The sequence below is a fragment of the Falco rusticolus genome, chromosome 1 (genome assembly GCF_015220075.1).
Source record: "Falco rusticolus isolate bFalRus1 chromosome 1, bFalRus1.pri, whole genome shotgun sequence".
NCBI lineage: Eukaryota > Metazoa > Chordata > Aves > Falconiformes > Falconidae > Falco > Falco rusticolus.
The window spans coordinates 68,959,960-68,980,699 of NC_051187.1; the positions used below are offsets into that span (position 1 = coordinate 68,959,960).

At 44.9% G+C, this 20,740-nt stretch overlaps 2 protein-coding genes across 2 annotated transcripts in view; one reads left to right on the forward strand and one right to left on the reverse strand.

Moving 5' to 3' along the window:
- The window catches only part of SCFD2 (sec1 family domain containing 2), a 199,777-nt gene extending 184,873 nt beyond the window's left edge, over nt 1-14,904 (forward strand). Inside the window, exons 8-10 of the mRNA XM_037393632.1 lie at nt 3,260-3,394; nt 9,090-9,209; nt 13,208-14,904. Of these exons, the coding sequence (XP_037249529.1) occupies nt 3,260-3,394; nt 9,090-9,209; nt 13,208-13,300 (348 nt within the window). The 3' untranslated portion in view covers nt 13,301-14,904. The remainder of the gene's footprint in view (nt 1-3,259; nt 3,395-9,089; nt 9,210-13,207) is intronic.
- Nucleotides 14,905-16,443: 1,539 nt separating this feature from the next.
- Nucleotides 16,444-20,286, reverse strand: RASL11B (RAS like family 11 member B). Its single transcript, XM_037383161.1, has 4 exons — nt 20,113-20,286; nt 19,975-20,031; nt 18,960-19,036; nt 16,444-18,094 (listed from the first exon to the last, which is right to left on the reverse strand). Exons 1-4 carry the CDS (start codon nt 20,234-20,236, stop codon nt 17,627-17,629), a joined length of 726 nt encoding a protein of 241 aa, XP_037239058.1. The 5' UTR covers nt 20,237-20,286; the 3' UTR covers nt 16,444-17,626.
- Nucleotides 20,287-20,740: the final 454 nt, after the last annotated feature.

Consider the following 20,740-nt stretch of genomic DNA (forward strand, 5'->3'; position numbering starts at 1 on the left):
AGGACACCCACATCCATACAGCAGCTATATTCCTGCGTATTTTCTCTCCCATCCCTGTAAGTGTGAGAAGCAGTCTGGTTTGTAAATAGGTGAAAAATGTAGCTTTTGTTTCTAAAATACGATCTGTGATATTACTATAGATCATCAGGACTAATATACAGGCTTTTTTTTCTCTCTCTCCATCTCCACCAAAGTGTTTTAACTTTTTCAGTTAAAAATGGAGTTTTACAATGGAAAGCACATACAGTGATTTAGAGAGAGACCATAAAACTTGATTCTAGCCTTGAGCCAGAAAAAAATCCTTCCAGACTCATAAGAATGCTGTAGACCAGCAGAGGGATGTAGTTCAAATTAAGCATTGCTTTGTAATAGCAGAAATAGGGAATGTTGCAAAATGGCACTGGAAAACTGAGGTGGAGAAAACCTGTTACTGAAGTCTCCTAGCAGTTAGGACCCGTCTGGTGTCTGAAATGGGGAAAATTGTTAAACATTTAATACAGTTCAGTGAGGGGGCAGCCAGATGATAAGAAAATACCTTCTAAAAATTTCCTGGAAGTGTAATTAGCATCAATATGTTATTTGGATGTAACCCAGGTTGTTTGCTCAGGGCTAAGTGCTAGAACACAGCAAGGGCTGTATTAGCACCTTGCAGCCCCCTAATCTAGCTATGCGATGGATTTAATTGCTTGAAGAGGACTGATCTTATGCTGAGGACGGTTGAGGAGGTTCAGAGTAGGAGAAGTAAGCAGGCAGCACAGTTTTTTCATTATACACAGAGCTCTCCACAAGCAGACCACTGTTTTGATGGCAGGTGTTAATGCATGGGTTATGTGCGATCAGTTTAGCTCCTCTGAAGAAGTTGTGCCCTTCCTGTGGCCATACACGTTCCCAGCCCGATGTAGTGCTTTGGGAATGGGTTTAGCCTATGGGTGCTTTTCCGCTTCATCTGTTAGGAGTTGGGAAGCCTCCATTTCCTGTTAATACTCAAAAAAGTTTTCTATAGATCTATAAGTGGAAATTTGATAGCCTTTTAGAAGGACTTTTTGTAGCATTGAGGCTTATATGTCTTACAGAAAATGATAAATGCTTTCATCAGATTATCAAACCAGTTTGTGTAGTGACCGTGCAAGAGGAGAGTATTTATTTTGCCTGATATTGTAACTACCGTTCTTTTCCTTTCACCTTGATCTGAAGTATATTTCTCTCTCCCTCCTCCCCTCCCTCCCTCCTTCCATCCTTCCCTCTCCTTTTCTCATTCTTTCTTTCTCTCTCTTTCTGTTCTCTCCGTTTTCTCCTAATCTTGCCTGAGGTTTGTCCTATAGCTGTTGAGGTTTTCAACAACTGTTTTAAACACAATTTGTGCCCCAACGAAATTTGAAGTTGATGAAAGTTTCATTATATGAGTTAGAAATCACTGCAGCTATTGGCAGTTACATGAAAAAATAAAGTAAAAACTCCCTAAAAATGTAATAGATTAATTTCAAGTCATAAGAGGTTTTTAAAAATATTTGAAACTATTATAGGTAAAAAAAGCGATCGTAGTATCTGCCTTCTAGTATCTGTGTAGTTGAACTGGATCATTTTGAAGGGCACTGAGTTTTGGTGCTGAAAATTCAGACATGCAGAATCATAGCGCATTTTCACTGTCTTTTGAGTCCATAGTTTTCTCTGAAGTCAGATGATATTTTTCCTTTAATCTCATGCAGTAAGCCTCTCTGTTTAACTGTGATTTGTGATCTCTACTCCAAAAATATTTCATTCCTAATGTCTTTCTGTTCTTCATCTATGAAGATATTAAACAGATTTTTATACATAGGCTTTCATGCCTGCATGTGTATTTTCAAACAGTTGTTTATTGCGTGACTAGATTTGACACAAATCTTGGCATGTTCTCCTAAAAGACCCTGCAGCTCGTGTCTGCTGTAATTTGCTTTGTTGGCGCAATTAAAAATTACGCATACGTTGTGAGAAGAACTAGATGAATTGTATAAATCTTTGTTGACAGGATTCTATTCAAAAACTGTAAGTTTTGTTTCTCACTGTAAAATGTTGGATGAAATACATTTCTTTAATTGCTCCAGAAAATTTTTGTTTCAAGCCAAGTGACTTGCTTTTTATTTTCCATCTATTCTTGCACTTAGCTTTCATGATGTCTCTTGTAGATACCATCTTTACAAAATTAACGATGTTACGCTCAATACCCTTAAGAAATCTAGGGGATGACGTATACGTGGGCTAGTCTGAAAGGAAAACAAATGTGCTAGTTTGAAAGCTGCAAATTTTCTAAGACTGTTGCACTTCCTGAAATGATTGTGGGTCCATTGCAGTTTGGGCAAAGTTGAAAGCAGCAAAACAAAACCCCATCTGTAAACCAAGTAAGGTCAAATTTTCATTAAAGAGCATCTTCCCACAAATCCCTAACATTTTTATCTTAGAAGCTTTTTCAGGATGGCAGAGTGGTTTAAACCTTGGTAAGGGAATGTGAAAATTTCTAGGCTACTAATTCATATTCAGCTCAGGTTTCTGGACCCTGAAGAGGGTGCAGGGCGAATGCTTTGGAAGTGAATCTTTCAGGATGCTGACCATTTGTACCTTTACATGTTCCACTTTTCCTGGTCCTTAACTTCTCTGAAGCTTTGACATGCATGATATTGTTTGGCCTGTTTTTCTCCAGGCTTTCCACAGGTGAAATGATTATGTAGTGGCCTGGCTGTGGAAGCTGAAGAATTAACAGGGACCCCTTAGCTCTGCTTTCCCATGAGGGACAAATAGACCTCTTCCCAGCCCTGCTGATACCCAGGCTTCAGTGCTAACGCGGTGCCTGTGGCAAGGCAGGAGTGGTCAGTAAGCAATCCCTCCCAGGTTTGTAAAATCATTAAAAAGGGATTGAGATCTGGGTGCACAATGAACAACAGGGTGTCATCCCTATTGCTACCCTTTTCTGTACCACCTCCAAAAAGCTTCCAGAGAAACTAGGAACCCCCTGTTTCCTTGCCTCCCTTTAGTGATGTAATACACGGGGGGCAGAGTAAATGCGTGGCCGCCTTCCAGTCTTTCAGTTCAATGCTAGGGTGGCGCACACCCATTTGCAGTCAAGGTCCCAAAGACCACTGCTGCTTTAATGATTTTTTAACTCTCTGAATGGTTTCCTTTCTGGGATAATTATTTTTGTTCCCTTTAATGGAAAGAAAATGTTTAGAAGAGCAGCTGCACCAAGTCTAAACAGCTTTACTCACAGTGCATTGTTCTTTTTGTGCAGGCTTCTTACAAACCACTGCTGAAACAGGTAGTGGAAGAGATCTGTAATCCTGATCGACCTGATCCTGTTGATATTGAGCATATGTCATCAGGCCTCACCGATCTCCTTAAAACTGGATTCAGCATGTTCATGAAGGTAAACCAGGCTTCCCAGGCTCATCTGTAAGATTTTCCTGAGGTCAGAGCATCATATGGCAGTAGCTTATTTTGTGTGTTTATGTTGATACTCTTCAGCAGAGCTTAAGGCACAGTTAGGAGAGTTAAATCCTTGCAGGGGCACTGGGAATAGCTTGAGGCACCACACTGCAGGTACAGCACAGATGGACAGCACCCGCTGAACAAAACAAGAGGAATGCAGCAAACCGGCCACCTAAATAAGGGTGATGCTGGACACATAAATAAGGATGATATGTCTGGGAGGAGGCGATGTAAAGGGAAGTCCTACCTCACATAGCTTTTGGAGCTCTTCAGAGACCTAAGAAGCAAATTGTTAAGCAAGCGCCAGTTCACATAACCTACCTGGATTTCCAGAAGGTATTCCACAAGGCACCTCATCAAAGGATTTTAAGAACACCAAGCAGCCTTGAGATAGGAGAGAACTAAGTATGAACAGTGAGGTCTCACAGAGGAGGAAGGCTGTCAGAGGAGCTCCATATTCAGTTGCCTTTTCTATAACTTGCAGGGGGCGGGAAGGAAGCCTATGAGTCAGAAATAACCTTGTGGATACTCTTAGCATGTTTTAAGACAGTCTTTCTGCAAGAGCTTACTCTGCTTTACAAATTAGTCTGTGCTAAGTGTTTTCTAAAAAGTGTGGAGTAGCTAGCATGTTGTACATTCCGCTCTGTCTTACTGCATGTCCTGAGTGCTCCCTTGAAAACAACCGCAAATTTACATCAAACCACATCAATACTATGGTTATGAGTACAGTACATTTCTGTACTGTGCCTGGTGTTCTTCCAGTTTTATTACCACCCCCTCTCAGCACAGAAAAGGCATCAGCAAACTGTATGAGAAGCAGTAGACAGAAGTTGCGGCAAGGGAAAATCCAGTTGGCTATAAGGAAAAAATGTTCACTGTAAGAGTGGTCAAATCCAGAGAGGCTGTGGATTCTCCATCTCTGAGATATTCAAAAGTTGGCCAAACAAAGGCCTGAGCAACCTGATATAATTTTGAAGCTGCCCTGTTTTGGACAGGGAGATGGACTTACATGAGCTACAAAGATTCCTTCCAACATGAATTGTTCTGTGATTCTAATGTAATAGAAAATAAATTTGGTTTTTTGTATTTGTGTGAATGCCTGCTAGTCCTGCCATGCATTTAAAGACAGGTGACAAAAATAGTTTTGACCATTGTGTTGGTACTATTCTAGAACCTGCTATCAGAATAACAAAGTTTTTTTCCCTGTTATTTCTGGGCAATTTAGTCTTGAGCATAAAATCAGATATGCCTAAAACCCAGTGCTTGTTTTCAGGAATCTCTGTCCACAGTTGAAATGGATTTCCAAAATTTATTCAGTTAGGTTCTTAAATGAAGATTCGCAGCTCTTCACTGCTTATGATAAAGCCCCAAGACAAAAGAGGATAGCTATAGAAATAGTGATCCAATGTTCTTTTCATTCATCTATCAGTACTGAAAAAAATCATGCCAACACTCCAAAAATAGTAGAAGAAAAAGCAGATGTTCCACCATCAAACAAAGTAAACAAGCTGGTGCACACAATTGATTTTTTAAATGACTGGGTTTATTTACCAGTAACTCACAATTGTATTTATTTCATTGTGTTTGGTTATTGCTATATTTTAAGCAGGAACATAGCTTGTCCTTTTTTTACCAAAAAAAAAAAAAAAAAAAAAAAAAAAAAGCAAGAAACATAAGGGCTCCAGAAAGTCTAAATAGTTAGATGGACACATTGACAACTTTGGCTACTTTGAGGTCTATTCTAGCCTTACTAAGAGAGAGAGTGAGTGTGTCTGTGTCTGTGTGTCTGTGTGTCTGTGTTTGTGTGTGTGTGGCATAAGTCTATTATTGCAATATGTACCTGTAAGTACCTGTATCTGTACTAGTAAGAAAAATATCCTAATATAAGGAATATGTAACAGATGAGCAAGGGAACCTTGTGTAGGATGAATATTTCATAGGCATCATCACACGCCTCACAAATATGTATCCGTGCTTGCTCATTTAGTTTGTAGCCTGGCTTGTTGGCAAGTGCTCAATAATTACATGAATGAGTTTCTGACCAGCCTGTATTTCTCGCACAAGAGGATCTTCTCCACTTACCACACCCATCAGCACAGTAATTATTTCACGAGCTTCCTTATGGTTTTATTTCTTCCTCAATGCCTGAATATAAATGCCACCTCGCATAAACATGCTTTGGTAAGTGATGGACTCAGACATGTTCGTCCAGGACAGACTTGTAAAGTTATCTCTCATCTAGGAGCTGTTTCTCTGGCAGATGTTTGTTTTGACGCTAAGGGAAGGTGGAAGGAAAAGACCTTGCTGCCAAAAGGGTTCCTCTTTTGACTGCTGCTCTGGACCACACATGGTTTATCATGATCTGAGCTTGGTATCATTGATACTAAGTGCCCTGTATGGCAGTCTCGTTTCTGGTGATGGATGTGTTTTCCTATTTCCAGTTATTCAGGTAAATTAATTGGTTTCTGGTTGGTCACAAATACTAGATGCATTGGTGCTGGTGTCCTGGTTGGCAGAGTTAGCCTTCACGGGACAGGAAAGTTTTTTCTGCTGACTTTCCTCAAAGGAAGAGGCTGTGTTTTGTGAGCTGCCATGAGAACAAACCTGTCCTCCAACCCTTTCCTGCTTTCGTTTTTTATTGACCTCTGTTGCCCCACTTTCCCATCTGCTCCTCTCCATCTCCTCCACACAGACAAGTGTGCCAGCAAAGAGCCCTCTGACCACCAGTGTCAGTATGGTGGGCTCAGAGCTGGAGAGAAGCCCCTGATGTCTGGCTGGGACACTCTGCTGACTCAGGGAACCATCCCTCCTCCATCCTTCAGGCTCCTTCACATCAATGCAATGGTTTTGCTTTTTTCTTGGTTAATTTTTCTAAGTGCCTGAGATAATTGTCCCAATTATTTTTAAAGCATGGCATTTTCAACTTAAAGTGAACTTCACTTGGGATTTTTTGCAAAATTCAGATATCACTGTAAATGAGATTCAGAGGCCTTGGAAATGTCCCAAAACAACCGAACTTTAGAAGGATCCCAGAAGATACACGTTGCTTTTGTTGCAGTCCCTTTCAGTTCTTCTTCTATGTCACAGAAGTGAGTTGTGTTTAACTACATGCAGCCAGTTCCTTCAAAAGAGAGAGCCTTGGGTGGCTGCATTATCAAACAAAAAAATCTTGGCATAAACTGACATTCTTAACACAGCCAAATATTTTGTACCCAAAGTATTGTCCTCCTTCAAAACACTTGTGCATAGCATAACAAAAGTACAGATTCCAAGACCCTTTTCATTGCAATTTTAATTTAATTTAGAGTTCATATGCCTAATAGTATTTTTAATATGCATTTCTGGAATTTGTGGTTTGAACTTTAGTCTTCTGAAAAATGATGTTTTATATAGGCACCATGTGTTTGGATCTAGGTTTATTTTGACTGAAGGAAGTGATTTTTCAATACATTTTTTCTTTCATGTTGCCATGAAAACTTGTGTTTTCCAATTAATGTTCTTATACAGGGTGTCCTTTCAGTGTGACCAATGTTATGCCTGCATGGTTATGATGAGGTTTTTATCACTAGGAAAGACATTAAGAAATAGACACTTTGTTCAATTGCAGGCCTCCGAAGTTCTAGCTCTATGTGTGTCCTGGGTCATTCAGAAGCTTCATGAGACAGAGTGGAGACATTTGCTGTGGTGACAGGTTTAAGAAGAGCAAAGAGCCATAAAACGGAATAAACCAGTAATGCCTGTGTTACTTCAAAGTGCTGTAGCAGAGCATTTTGTCAACTTTTATCTTCACCATCCTTGTGAGCAGTTATTTCTTTAACCTTGTGTCACTACTTACAGCAATTATGGCATGAGATACTCTTAATATTTTAGCAAGTAGTAGTTCTATTTGGCCTGCTTTGTGAGTAAGTATTTAGGTCTTAGTTAAACTCCTCATGATGTTTCTGATAGGAATGGACTTTTCATTTGAAGTTGACACTACGTTGTATGCAGATAGTAAGAAGTGAGAAGTCTGATGTAGGAAAGTGCATAGAGAAGGTCTATGTAAGCTCTGGTGGATCCATTTAATTGTTCTGTTGGTGTAAAAAAAAAATTGCTCACTCTCACACAAGAGCTGCAGGACACCCTGCTGAATGTAGTATATACACTATTTGCACCATCAGTTCAGTGAAGATGGCTGGCGAAGTGGGGGCGATTAAGAAAATAAACACTCAGTACACAAATACCTAGGTCACTGATACATCCATCTAAGGCTTTTTGTACTGGTTTCAAACTCCCAGGGAGTTGGAAAGCTCTTTGCCTGGGGAGCAGCACTGCACAGGGAGCCCTGTGCAACTGAAGGCCCGCTAGCCTGGAGAGGAGCATGCCGTCTGCTGGTGCGTGCTCCGAAGGGAAGAGCCTCTGCTGAAGGTTGCCAGCCAGAAAGCCTGACAGAGCTGCAGTATGAAAAACTCTCCAAAGACTAAATATAGGGCAGCCATAATAAGGAAGAGGAGAAGAGCTGTACCCTCAGGAGCTGGAGCCACAGGGATCAAAGATAGCTGCTGTGGTGGTGAAAGCACAGGATCTGCACTCCACCCGAACTCGGGTTGATGACCACTTTCATTCTGTCGAGCGAATGCTGTTGAAAACCTACGCTTGTGGAAGAAGAGGGGGTGGAGAGTCTAAAAAGGAGCAAATTCAGCTGTTCTCACTGTCACTTTTCAGAGCCAAACATTTGGAGTGTTTCATGCTCAAAGGCAATGTGACAAGAGCAATTGCATGGGCTCCCTTGACATCATTCCCAAAGACCGGAGCAAGGCATTGTCAAGGGAGTGCGTTTTATCAAGAAGGAAAGAGTTTGCTAGGAAACAGCAAAGTAATCAGACTTCTGGAAGTGATTAAGAGGAAACTGACGTAAAGCATCCCCTTCACATTTAAAATTAAAATGTGGTTTTATAAAGTCTTAACCAAAGTGAAATGTTTGCACTATTTTAATGATAGTTGGGGCAAAATGAAACAAGTGTTTTCTTAGATCTAAAGTTTCACTATATTAGTTAGAACCCAGTCATAGAAGTATTGAAAACTGAAGGAAACAAGCTAGGAACTGATTTTATACTACAATGGACCCAATGTATTTTCCTTGGGTCAGTTGTAAAGGATTACTCGCAGGACTGGTGAGAACACATTACTTATGATTCTTCCCATTGCTGACCTCAGGCACAGATTCTAGCGTGTTTAGGCTGGACTCCTTGCTTCTGCTGGGTAGTAATTTACCCCTCATTCCTTAAAGCCTCATGTGTACTTGTATCCAAACTGTGCATCCACCCAAGTACTCTCCTCCCATTCTGGGAAAAGGAGGAAGGCAGTGACGTCGGAATGGAGGGAGAAGTCCTCAGACCTCATGAGAAACTCTCCTAGGTTTCAGGGGAAGCCATGAAAACTCCATTTCCCTGGAAACAGTTAATTAGTTTTAACTGGGTGTCATCCCCATTGATTTCCCTCTGAGCTGCTACTGAAACCAGCATTCCATGAATATTTCTTTCTGAGCTTCCCCATTACTCTTCCTTCAGCCCCTCAGGGAGCCAGTCACTGCTGGTCCATATGTTTGGAGCTGGGCTGAGCAACTACAGATAATGCTTTCCTTCATTTTACAGGTGACTCGTCCTCACCCTGGTGATCATCCTCTTCTGATCATCTTTATGGTTGGTGGAGTGACAGTGTCCGAGGTCAAAATGGTGAAGGATCTGGTAGCAACACGCAAACCTGGTACCCAGGTAAAAACAGCTCTAAATGTACAGTTTCTATCTGAACAAATTAATCAGATAATGTTCCCTATAGCACTGGCACCAAACCTACACGAAGCTGCAGCCGCACAGACATTAGGCTTTAGGCAATGTGGCATTAGGATTTTGCTGTGAAACATATAGGCAACAAGTGTGCAGGCACCAAGGGTCTATTTTTTACATATCAGAGTCACCAATGAAAGTTCAAACTCAGGCAGTAAAGTTCAGAACAGATTGGCGTTATTCTGAAGGAGCTTTCATCTCGTCTCAAAAGATTCATTTATTTGTATCCTTTATAAACAGAAACATTAGCTGTCCAAAAGGCTGCAGGCTCCCTGGCAGTGCATCTGCAGGAAACAGCGCAGGGATGCTCAGAAGGAGCCTGCCACACGGGTCTGTGTACCACCTAGTGACTTACCAGTGGTGTTCCTGCAGACAAGTCAATTAGCATTGCTGAGGAGCAAAATAAATTATCCTGGGTACAGCTGTACTGTTTCTGGGCCAGGCCAGGTATCTGTGATAGATAGCTGACCACTAGATGCCTTAAGTAGCGTGAAGCGGGTGATGCGGAGAGAGCCCCAAGTCCCTGCAGCCTTGGATGTGCTGTTGGACTCCTGGAAGGAGGATGGCTCCTGCAGTGAAGCTTCAGTAGTGTCTGTACAGCTGGTCTTTCCCTTGTCCACTCTCTGGCAGCAGAACTTGACTAAAGCAGCTGTCATCTGAATGGCGTGGGGAGAGGACAGGGATGGATGAGCTCTGGTGCCATCTGAGATGTTAAAAATAATTGTTAATTGTGGAGGAGCCATCAGGTATCTGCTGAGTAGTGCAGATACACAAGGTAATCTAAAAACTGCAAAGAAGTGCTGTGTAACCAGCTGCATCATAAATATAACTCTAGTTTCCAGGGTGGCTTGTAAACATCTTGTTTTCAGTTCCTATGGAATGCGGTTTTGATTACTAAGAAATCATTGGCAAAATGGAGCCAACCAAAGGCAGAGCAGTCCCTCGGTTTGACATGTGTTTTCCACGTTTTAATTGGTTTTGCAAGCAGTCTCAAGCAGTACTTTGTAATAGAGTGCCATTTTTAGCGGTTTTATCTGATCTCATAACACGTTTCTCCCCCATTAGCCTATTGCTAATCTCCTCAAAACAGCGAATGAAATTTTTTCCCCTCTTGGAGTGGGATTGAGTTGTGACACACTGATGGACAAGTTAATCCACACCTGAAATGTATTAATATACCCTGAAAGATAAGCAGAGGGTTAACACTTGAGTTGGTTGAGAGCTATTCAGGGGGACTTCAGACTGGCTTTCTAGAGGGACTTGAGGCTTGACAGTGGTGACATGGGATCTGGTGTTGCTTTGCTTTGGCTTAACCCTGGCAGCAGGTCACCCTCTGAGGCAGATTCCTAAAGAATTTTAAGCTTTTACTGCATCTTGCCCTTTGTCCAAATGTGCTGTGCTAGAGGTGAAAGGACTTTGGGGGAGAGGTGGGAGGAGGAAGAAAAAGAAGAAAAAGAAGCAGTTGTGCAAGTCTTTCACATAAAAATAGTTTATGAGTCTGTTGGATTTACCTGGATTTCTGCACTTTGGCTGTGAATACGTGCCACCTGTTTGGGATTATTCTCTTTTCAAAAAGCCAGGCATTTGTCTAACTCAAGCCAGCATTTAACAGAGCTTTTTTGTGGTGTTCAGGCAATCAGATTCAGGCATCGGGGAACACTGGCCTCCCAAGTCCCTTCCAGTCACACAAAGGACTGACATTTATACTAATTATTGGCTCTTGGAGAAATGGAGAGACATGTGCGTGCAAAAGTAAAGAACTGAGGAAAGAAATAGAAAAATTGACAGGACACACTGATTACTTCAGCAGCTTTTTAGAGTTGAGGCAAATGACATTTAAATGTGGAGCAGAGACACATGTTTCCATCCACAGAACTGCTCTGCGTCTGAATATGAATGACAATTCTATGTCTCATGGAGGAGAGCAAAGGAATACAGCACTTCCTACACATCATTCGGGTTTGGATGGTGGTGAATAGCTCCCCTAACCTGGCGAGAAGTATTCTACTTCCAAAGGAAGAAATGACCCTTCCCCCCTCTGCCCCCACTAATAAGGAGAGTAAAAAAGGGAAAGAGCATGAGTGGATTGTTTCACCCTCCCTCCTCGCACCATGCACAACCAGCTGTGTGGTTGTGGCCGAGGCAGGCAGGCAGACAAACCCCTCTAGATGCACCAGCACGTTATCTGCATCCTTCCCTGCCCTCTGCTGAGGGTGAGCTGCCCGCAGTGCCTTCGGGCACGGTGGGTTGGGATGGGAACCCCTGGCCCTTCAGGTGAAGCATCAAAGACAGGCATGCTGTGCTGAACAAGAAGGTCTGCAAAGGAGGTAGACTGTCCTGAAGAGACCTGCCTGGAGAAGAGATGGATGTTACTTATCTGTGCAACTCCCCCCTTCTCTGTAGAAATGAAGGAAGCAATATTCACATTTATCCCCCTTCAACGAGCCCTTCAGAGATACTGAGGGGAAAGGAGGGAAGTCCCACTGTATTTGGCCGTATCCTTTCTCAGATGTAGCTGCAGATCTCATTTTTCTCTCTGGCCTTCTATTAGTTGCACAAATCCCCTCAGGGTTCGGTGGTGGGACTCGAAGAAGAAATTGCTTTTATCTGGCAGTAGCTATTGTTGATGTTTGGCTTGTATGCCCAAAAAATTCTGGTAACGTGTCCCCTCATGTATTTGAGGATTAAGCTGTGTAATAACAAGACGAACACATACTGCGCTATAGTCTGATTCTCATGTAACATAAGTAAGACAGTGTCAGCCTTTGGCATCTGCAAATTACAGAGTTTTCAGCCTTAGGAAGGAGAAAAGATAATCAGTGTCAGTTTGCTACAGATTGTGTGGGAGGACAAGGGAAAGGGAGAAGTGAGGAGGAGACTATCATCAGTACAGAAGAGATCCTTTCATTATCTGAAGTGAAAAGATGAAAGAAAGAACAACAGAAAAAGTTGAAATGCAGCACTACCACGCATTTAAACCATGTGATGAAGAGCACGAGTGGTTTGATAGCTACTGCAGGAAACGAACACACAGACATACTCCGTTGTTGATGCTTGTGGTTCCTCTCCTCAGATTTAAACCGAAGCAGCAAATTCATTTTCAAGTGGGCTAGTAAGTGCCCCCGTGTCCCTGCCTGCAGTCACAACCCTGTGGACACTGCTGAACTTGGGGCTTTGTAAGAGCAGTGTCCTACAACCGCAGCCCTGGGTTAGCTCCACACAGCAAGAGTGTATGCACTCACTTCTTGCTGAGAGCTTTGCCCTGCAGGGAAGCCTTCACGCTAGGCACCTGCATACTGGTTTTCACCTAAGAAAAACATACGTGCATCTGGAAGGCTGTGTGTCATGGTTGTAGTGAGTGACAGTTTCATTTATCAGACCCATCTAGGATTAAAAATTTGAAGAAACAAACGCGATAGAATCCCAGCAGTGCTTAAGGTTGAGCCTTGGTCCTGATGTACAGAACAGCCTGTGCCTGGTCTGAAGAGATGTACCTGAACAGGGACTGTGGCTCCCTGCAGCAGGCCAGCAGCACTGCTGTGGTGCTCACCCTACCTTCAGCTGAAACAGCTGTCACTCAAATCTGTGCTATAGGAGAGGGGAAACCCCTGCTTCATCAGCTGGTGCCTCACAGTAAACCAATGGCAGTCACAACAAGTCACCTCCTAAGATGTGGGTAGAAATGTGTCAAAGCACACATTCATTAAGAGTACAATGCTACCAGTCATTGTGCTCTTTAAAGTGATTTAACTGCAGTTATTAGGGAGGAGACAGTTTCACTGGGCAAGTTGTATTTCCCTGTCAGAAACACACAGCCTGTCTAGTGCTGGGTGAAGCAAACACTTCATATCCATGGCTCATTAGTATTGCGGTCAGTCTCAGTCCCCCTCATTCTGACTTGTTGTTTCTTGTTCCCCTAATTTCAGGTAATCGTGCTGTCTTCTGCACTCCTGACACCACACAGTGCTATCGAGTTGTTGTTTGCTGCAGACCGTCTCCAGCCTGACACCGGTATCTGACGGGGGAGGATCTGTGGAGATGAGCGAGTGCCTCAGCTGGAAACATCAAATCCCTGGTCTGTCACTCTTCCCAAGAGCCTTCCAAAAAAATGACGTGTCCCCTGCTGCACTTACAGCTGCACCTGAAACAGCTGGGTATCTGACTGCAACGGAATATGTGCAGCTCACAGGCAGCTCTTCAAAATGGTCCAGTTGTCCAGCAACAACTCCCCCCTCCTTAGCAGTAGCACCGTGCAGTGCTGAATCCAACCCAACCCTGCCTGGCATGGCCAAGTATCATCGTTTGTAGTAATTCCCTAGAAAAGGAGCATCTGAGGGTCAGGTGATGCTGAGTTTGTCCTCCCCAAGCAGTACTTTTTTCTCTGAGTGTTCCTGATGGTTTCACTGGGGTTGCTTCTGGTGGGAAATGCTCCTGAGGAAGTGAAAGGCTAGCAAAATCCACCCCCTCTGTCAGGCAACCTTGCAAAACACATGTGCCTTATACAGCGTTAACAGCCTCTGCTCTTATTTCATCCCTCACCCTGGAGAGGCCATGGAGCACAGCCCTGATTTAGCCAGCAGAGCATCTTCCAGGGATGCTCTCCCAGCTGGACTGGTAGCCGCAGAGAAGCAGAGAGCCAGACTCAAGGGCTAGGTTGCGTGGCTGCTTCTCTCTCTGCTTCCAGTTTCCTGCTTTAGTTTCTCCACCCGCAGTCCCGGGAGAAAAGACTGTTTCTGATGGCACATTTCTCTGTAGGTTTACACAGGAGGACATACGGGCTGTGATCGTTTGATGATAACCCTGGAAAAATCCTCCACTCACATGTATTTAAAAAAGAAAAAGAGGCGGGGGGGGGAAGCACAATCTCATTTTCAAGGGCCCATAGCGCAGATTCTTCCTTGAGCTAGACTTCTGAACAGCGTGGCTAGAGAACAGCTTTTATTTTTAATTTATGATTGTGAAAGAGCTGCTATCAAATTCAGTTATGTAATTCTCCTTTATAAAAATTTGCTACAGTCTGTGGTAAAAAAGCAGCAGCCAACAGAGACTGTGATTGTGTATAGCACCAAGACTTCCAAATTGCAGCGTAAAATGGTGGAGCTCTAAAGCTGCATCCTCTTGCTTCATCCAAGGGATGCTATGACTACAGCTTACACTGTGAATGTGAAATTGTAAGTGACATTCACTCTACCATAGCATTCTTTATTATGTCAAAGAAGTAGATTAAATGGGAAGCAGCTTTTTAACCTTTGTTCACTAGCTAGAGTATGTTCTCTTAAATGTTTATAATGGCCTTCAGAAAAGGGTGCATTTTGATTTACATTTGCTTTTGAGTGGCTGGAAGGAAACAATGGACCGATTATAAAGCATAGACAATGTTGCCTTTATGGAAGAGAATTTTATAAGAATGACTATAGAATGGAACTTTGTGCTATAAAAAATGAGAAATATTATGAGATTGCAATGTTAAAAGCTCAAGAAATAGTTTGAACAGAGCAACTGGAAAGCAAATAGCCAGTCTCTTGGTTTCTTTTCTGTCCTTCTGTACTGTTTAATTGTAGAATATGGACGTTTTGTAAATTCACTAATCAATAAAGCAATGCTCTTACAGTGCCAAACCTCATACATCTTCTTTTCTCCTAGTACACAGGGCTACACGTGCCAGGACCGACATATTCCTGCAACCCCTTTTTCTTTTGTGTTTTTTGATTGCCCCTAACAACCTAGACCTTCTGTCTTGGGAGGTGGCCTAGAAGGTTTTCTGCACCCTGCTGGTGGCAGCAAGGCTCTCATTGTCCAGTGGCCATCGCTGGCCAGTGAGTTCAGGTGCTTTACACCTCTGAAATGCAACTGCTTTCCTGAGATGAGGTAGCCTGACAGTTGTGGTCTTCTCTCCCTCACCTGTCTTTTGTCAGATGCTCGCAGGTCTCTGACCTGGCCATCTAACGACACACTGTCTAGGACAGCGATAAGGGGGAGTCTAAGCCGGCACTGGCGCTCTTGCACTTCGGATGGGTCAAGTAGCTTCTCCAAGGCAGACTGGTTTTACAGGCCCTCACACACACTTTGGAGGAATCTTTTCAGCTGGTGGGGCCACAGCTGTGACAATGGATGCTGGGACTGAGGCACCATCTCATGCTCAAGTAGCTGAAGATATGAAAGAAGATGGTCACAAAAGCCTGCTGCTCTTCTGGGCCAGGACTGGAGCACAGTCTTTCCAGCGGCCCTAGAGTGATGGTTAGCTCCTTATTTGTGGGAAATAGCTGTAGCCTATAGCCCATGCTCAGGAAAAAGGCCAGGAGAGGAAAAAAAATCTCCTGCCTACATGTGAGTAGGAAGAGCATAGAAGAGACTTTGCTTGATTAGGTGCAGAGCCACAGCAAGGAGTCTTCTGCATATGACACTAGCACTCAAAAGGTAGGAAGAGGAGACACAAAGCCACCCTTGGCAAATGGGTTTACTAGTATATTAATAAGCTAACCAATATCTGGTAGTAAGCTCAGACTGGAAGGATAAGCTCAGTTGCGTTTGCAAGTCTAGTCCTAAGCCACTTGGCTAGTAGCTCATGGTCAAAAAAATCATCATCACCACCGCCTCATCAGGGTTTCCCTGCACCAGGCATTACAGCTGTGTGCTAACCAGGTGGGCTTGTGCAACAGTCACCCTAGTCCCAGCACAACAGCCTCCTCAGGAAGGCTCTCGGTAAAGCTACTTTAAGCATGAATAAAATAGTTGAAGACTTGCAATTTGATTAAGTTCTTCATTGTGATATAGTTCAATACATAAAGTTTCCTTTTTTTTTTTTTTTTTCAAGGAGAAAGTAGCAGTCACTTTAAAGACTTGCTGTTCTTCCGGATTTTAACCTACCTCTCACCATTCCTTTCTCACAGGATTTTTTTGACAAGGGCAAATGAAGAACTCCATTTTAATTTGAAAGGCCTCTGCCTTATTCAGTTCCTCTCCTAAAAGGAAGTTGTAAAGCAGCTGTGAAAGCCGTGCCCCCCTCCCCGCCCCCACTTTATGCTAACAAAGCAACAGTATATGCAGGAAAGGCTGCCTTACTGTTTCTGCAATCTATCTTAAGTACACTGAAAAAACTTTGTCTCAACATTTCACTGGTAATTGCCCATTGTTTCCCACCCGAAGAACACACAAGAAAACATGCAATTCAAAAATTTAATGTTGAACCAGGCAGTAAGAATGAAAAGTCCACTCCCTAGGAGGAGTAACTGTACACAAAATAAATAAATTACAGTTTAAACAAAAGCACAGCTGGCTTTTTAAAGTGCATGTGTATAAGGCCCTTAGGCTTTGAACTCCATTGGCTCAATGTAGAAGGAAAAGTTATATATATACATATAAAAATCTGCCATGTATTTAAAGATGAATAGGGACTGACTCAGCTCAGAACAACCCACCAGCTTCACTGCCTGGAGCCAGTCATGCTTCACACCGTGCTGAACCACAGCCACCCTCCCTCTGTGCCTACTGCACGCAGGAGAGAAGGGGGAGAGAGAAAGAGGGAGACAAGTGTCTTAGACTGGCAGTTATAATGGACTATCACTCCAACTCCACACTCATTCCTCACAAGTTCCATGTTGGATCATTTAGTCTGGACAGTAATTTTTTTTTCAGACAGTAAAAACCCCACAAGTTACTTGTAATTAGATATGTTTACACCCTGCAGACAATAGTTTTGCATACAAAGAATCTGGTCAAGTTGTCAGCAATAACATAGCTAGTAAAAAAAAAATAATAAAGGACCATTGTTTACGGTCTCAATACCCAGTCCTGTCCACTTACTTTTACAGAAGTTTCATGTTTGCTTAGTTGTTTTGAAATACATGGGAAATAAAACAGTTCTACTGTGCAATAAAATTAAACAGATGCATCATGCTGTCCTTTGCAAGACTCAAGTGGTTATTTCTTAACAGTGAACTGCAGTTCAGGGTTTCCTTGCTCAAGTACAAGTTGAGTTACAGCTAAAAGGTTGTTTCTGCACAAACGAAGACCAAATCTGTCTGACTGGAGAAAAGGCAAACTGAAAGCTTGTTTCATTTACTGAAAAGTTCCTTTTCCAAATGAAAATATTTGTTCTGCAAGTCACAACCTAGAACTATTTCAAGAGGGTTTGGGTTTTGTTTTGTGTTGTTTTTTGTTTTTTTTTTCCCTTTTCCCCATCTGCCACTGTTCCTGTTTTAAGGAACTGCTTAAGGACTACAGCCCTGGAAAAGGCTACCTGAACCATCTTCCTTTCACAATGCCTTAGACTCTAGATGTGCCAGTGTTAAACACTCCAGCTTTCAGTCTCAGGCTAAACACTGGGCAGACCAGCGGCTCTGCTGTCAGACAGAAGTGACAGTCCTCACTTTGGCAGACAAAGCTTGCTTAAACCTTCTCTTCAGATCCTGCATGTTAGGCGATTTTGGCCGTGGAATGAGAGAGGTTCTCCTTCTCTCGGGGGTGCTGGTTGTTTGCTGTTTACTGACTTCTTTACAGAGGAGATGGAAGGCATTGAAGACATTGTTATAGTTTTCACTGACAGATACTTCATAGAAAGTACAGCCCAGCATGTTGGCCAGCTGAAGTCCCTGCTGAGGCTCCACCTCTTTGATATGCAAGAGATCAGCTTTATTTGCAACAATGACAACAGGGACTGCATTTCCTGGATGCAACTGTCGAACATGATGGTAAAGGTGACCGAGTAGTTCGTAGCTCTTATAGTCTGTGATGGAGAAAACAATCACCAGGGCATCTGCCCAGCGAATGCATCTGTTCAGCTGCTCGTTACAATCCAGACTGTGTTCATGGATCTGAAAAATGAATGGTCTCAAATTAGATAGCTGAAGTCATAAAAGATTAAAGGAACCTGTCCTTAAGAATCTATAAAGCCAAATAGCATTTTACAGCTTCAGACACATACATTTGCATTTCACATTGTAAGTGCAAACAATCTAAGCGTGACGAATAAATGCCTATGTTGATTCAGCTGCAAAAAGCTGGAATTTAACACTGGAGTTTGCTATACTCAAATGGAAAATTGACCCGAGTAGTTCTGCATGCAGAGAAAGACTTTGTAGTTCCACAGAATGGGAAATTAACTGGCTAGACAGTAAGTCTGGGGAAGCAAAGATATGAGCTGGAAGCACTTAGACCTGGAGTGTTGCCCAGTTCAAAAAGGCAACAATCCAGCATTACTCAGGTCTATACATTCAAAACTAACTTGTGACACACCAATGAGCACAGCCACAATACAGACTTCACTTTCTATAGCATGTATTTATGAAGCTTGTTGGGCAGCCGTCATGACATTTTCTTCCCCATGTACCTTATTTGCACAGAATTGTTTCCGGTTTTGTGTCTTAACATTCCTGACATACAGGAATAAAACACTTCAGTAATTCAGCCACTCAAAAGTAATGGGCCTCCAACGTACAAATGATTCGTGAAAACAAGTTGGGTTTTTTCTTTTGCTGCCAGCATACTACAGGCTCCCAACACATCTGGCTTGACTGCTTAAAATGCAAGTTACCACCTCTCCCACACAGAGGGCCAAACTCTGAAATGGACAACAAAATATTTCTAGAAGAGACCATAACAGTATGTTCGTGCAGGGGAACACAAGCGCAGACAAATGTAAAGCTGCTTTGGTAAACTGTATGGCTGCATCCTGCTCACCTGAACTCCTGGAGTATCTTGCACTTGAATGGCCAACATCTCTCCATCTATCTGGATGTGCCTGCTGTAGAGATTACCTGACGAGGAACACCAACAGGGTCACAAGTACAGCCACTGCTCTACAGACAGATGTTGCTTCTGCTACCCATCGGTTGTATATAGAAAGTTGTATCATTATTTATGAGGCAAGGAACTGGCGTTAAAAGCTTTCTGCGTGTAACAACCCGTAAGTTTGTGACACTACTAGAAGCCTGGGATTTAATCTTGCATTGACTTGTTTTGAAGCTTGTCGTTTCATAACGTGCAACTTGGAGCTTAATCACTTCTTAAAGACTGTCTTAGCTTAGACGATAAATGTAAGTGTGCAAAATAACCAGCTTTTATTATAGAAAAGCAGTTTGCTCGTCATGTAGTATTTTGACACTTCAGTGAAGCCCTCCGCTGGCCAGCCTGTAAGACTGGTTGGGGTTTAGGGCTTTTTCCAAATCATTTCCTCAAGAAAACGCTGCATGTTTTACACTCACGTTAGCCTGCACTTTGCACTGCACTACACCCAGGCAAGCGCACAACACTGTCTCCACATTTTGCCCCTTACGCTGCCTAGATCCCTTAGCCGCTGCCACTCGGGCTGCCAAGAGGAATGCAGCGCTGGGTTTACGGAATGTTTTTAGGCACAAGCCCCATTAGTTTCGGCCAGGAGAGTTCTCCAAGGAGGGACACGTCCACCGCACCGAGCGCTGCCGAGGCGAGCGGCGCAGCCGAGCGGCCCAGGGGCCGGGGGGGCGGCGCTGCAGTGCCCGGCCGAGCGGGCAGGGGGCGGCGGGGGGGCACAGCCGGCGGGGACCGGCCGCCCTGCAGCGGCCCCGGCCGCGCCCCCGCACACCGGCCCGGCACCGCCTCCCGCCCGCTGGCCCCAGGGCCCGCCCGCACCCCACCGCGCCGCAGCCCAGCCCCCGGCGGCACCCCCGCCCCGACCCCCGAGCCCGGCAGCAACCCAGCGGCGCCGCCCGCCTACCTGCGTTCCTCTCGTAGTCGCCGATGAACCGCCGGGTGAGGAACCGCACCACCAGCGCTGCGGGCAGGCACAGACAGGCAACCGTTAGCCGCGCTCCGCCGCCCCGCGCGCACCCCCGCCCGCCGCCCCCCCCCTCACCTGTCTTGCCCACGCCGCTGCCCCCCACCACGGCGATCTTGACGAGGCGGGGCCGGGCGGCGGGGCAGCCCTCCCCGCCGGGCGCGCACTCGGCGATGGTGCACATGCCCTGCGTCAGGCGCATCGCCGCTCGCCGCCCCGCGCCCGCCGCCGCCGCTGCCCCGGCCCCGCCGCTCCCCCGCCGCTTTTCTCGCCCCCGCCCCCGCCCCGAGCCCCGCCCCCGCCCCCGGCGGCCACTCAGCGCGCCCGCCCGCCGCCGCGCCCCGCCCCCAGCCCCGCCCTCAGCCCCGCCCCGCCGGGCAGGGCCGAACGGACGGGGGGCGCAGCGGGCACCGGCCGCGTTAGCGGCGGCGGGGGGACGGGGCGGGGGATGCCGGGAACGGGGCGCTTCTGGGCACCGTGAGAAGCCTGGAAATAGACGGGGTCGCGGGGGGGTGACCGCCACGCTCCGCGGTGCCAAGCACCGCCAGCGCCCGCCGGCGGCCGCCCCAGCCTCCCGGCCGGTCTCCGCGCGGAGGCTCGCTCGAAGCCCCGCCGGACTGGCCCAGACGCAGGCAGCCGGTGTCACCTCCCTGGCTGTCACCCGCCGGGCTACACCAGCCCTGCTCCCCGGGAGGGGCAGGCGCTG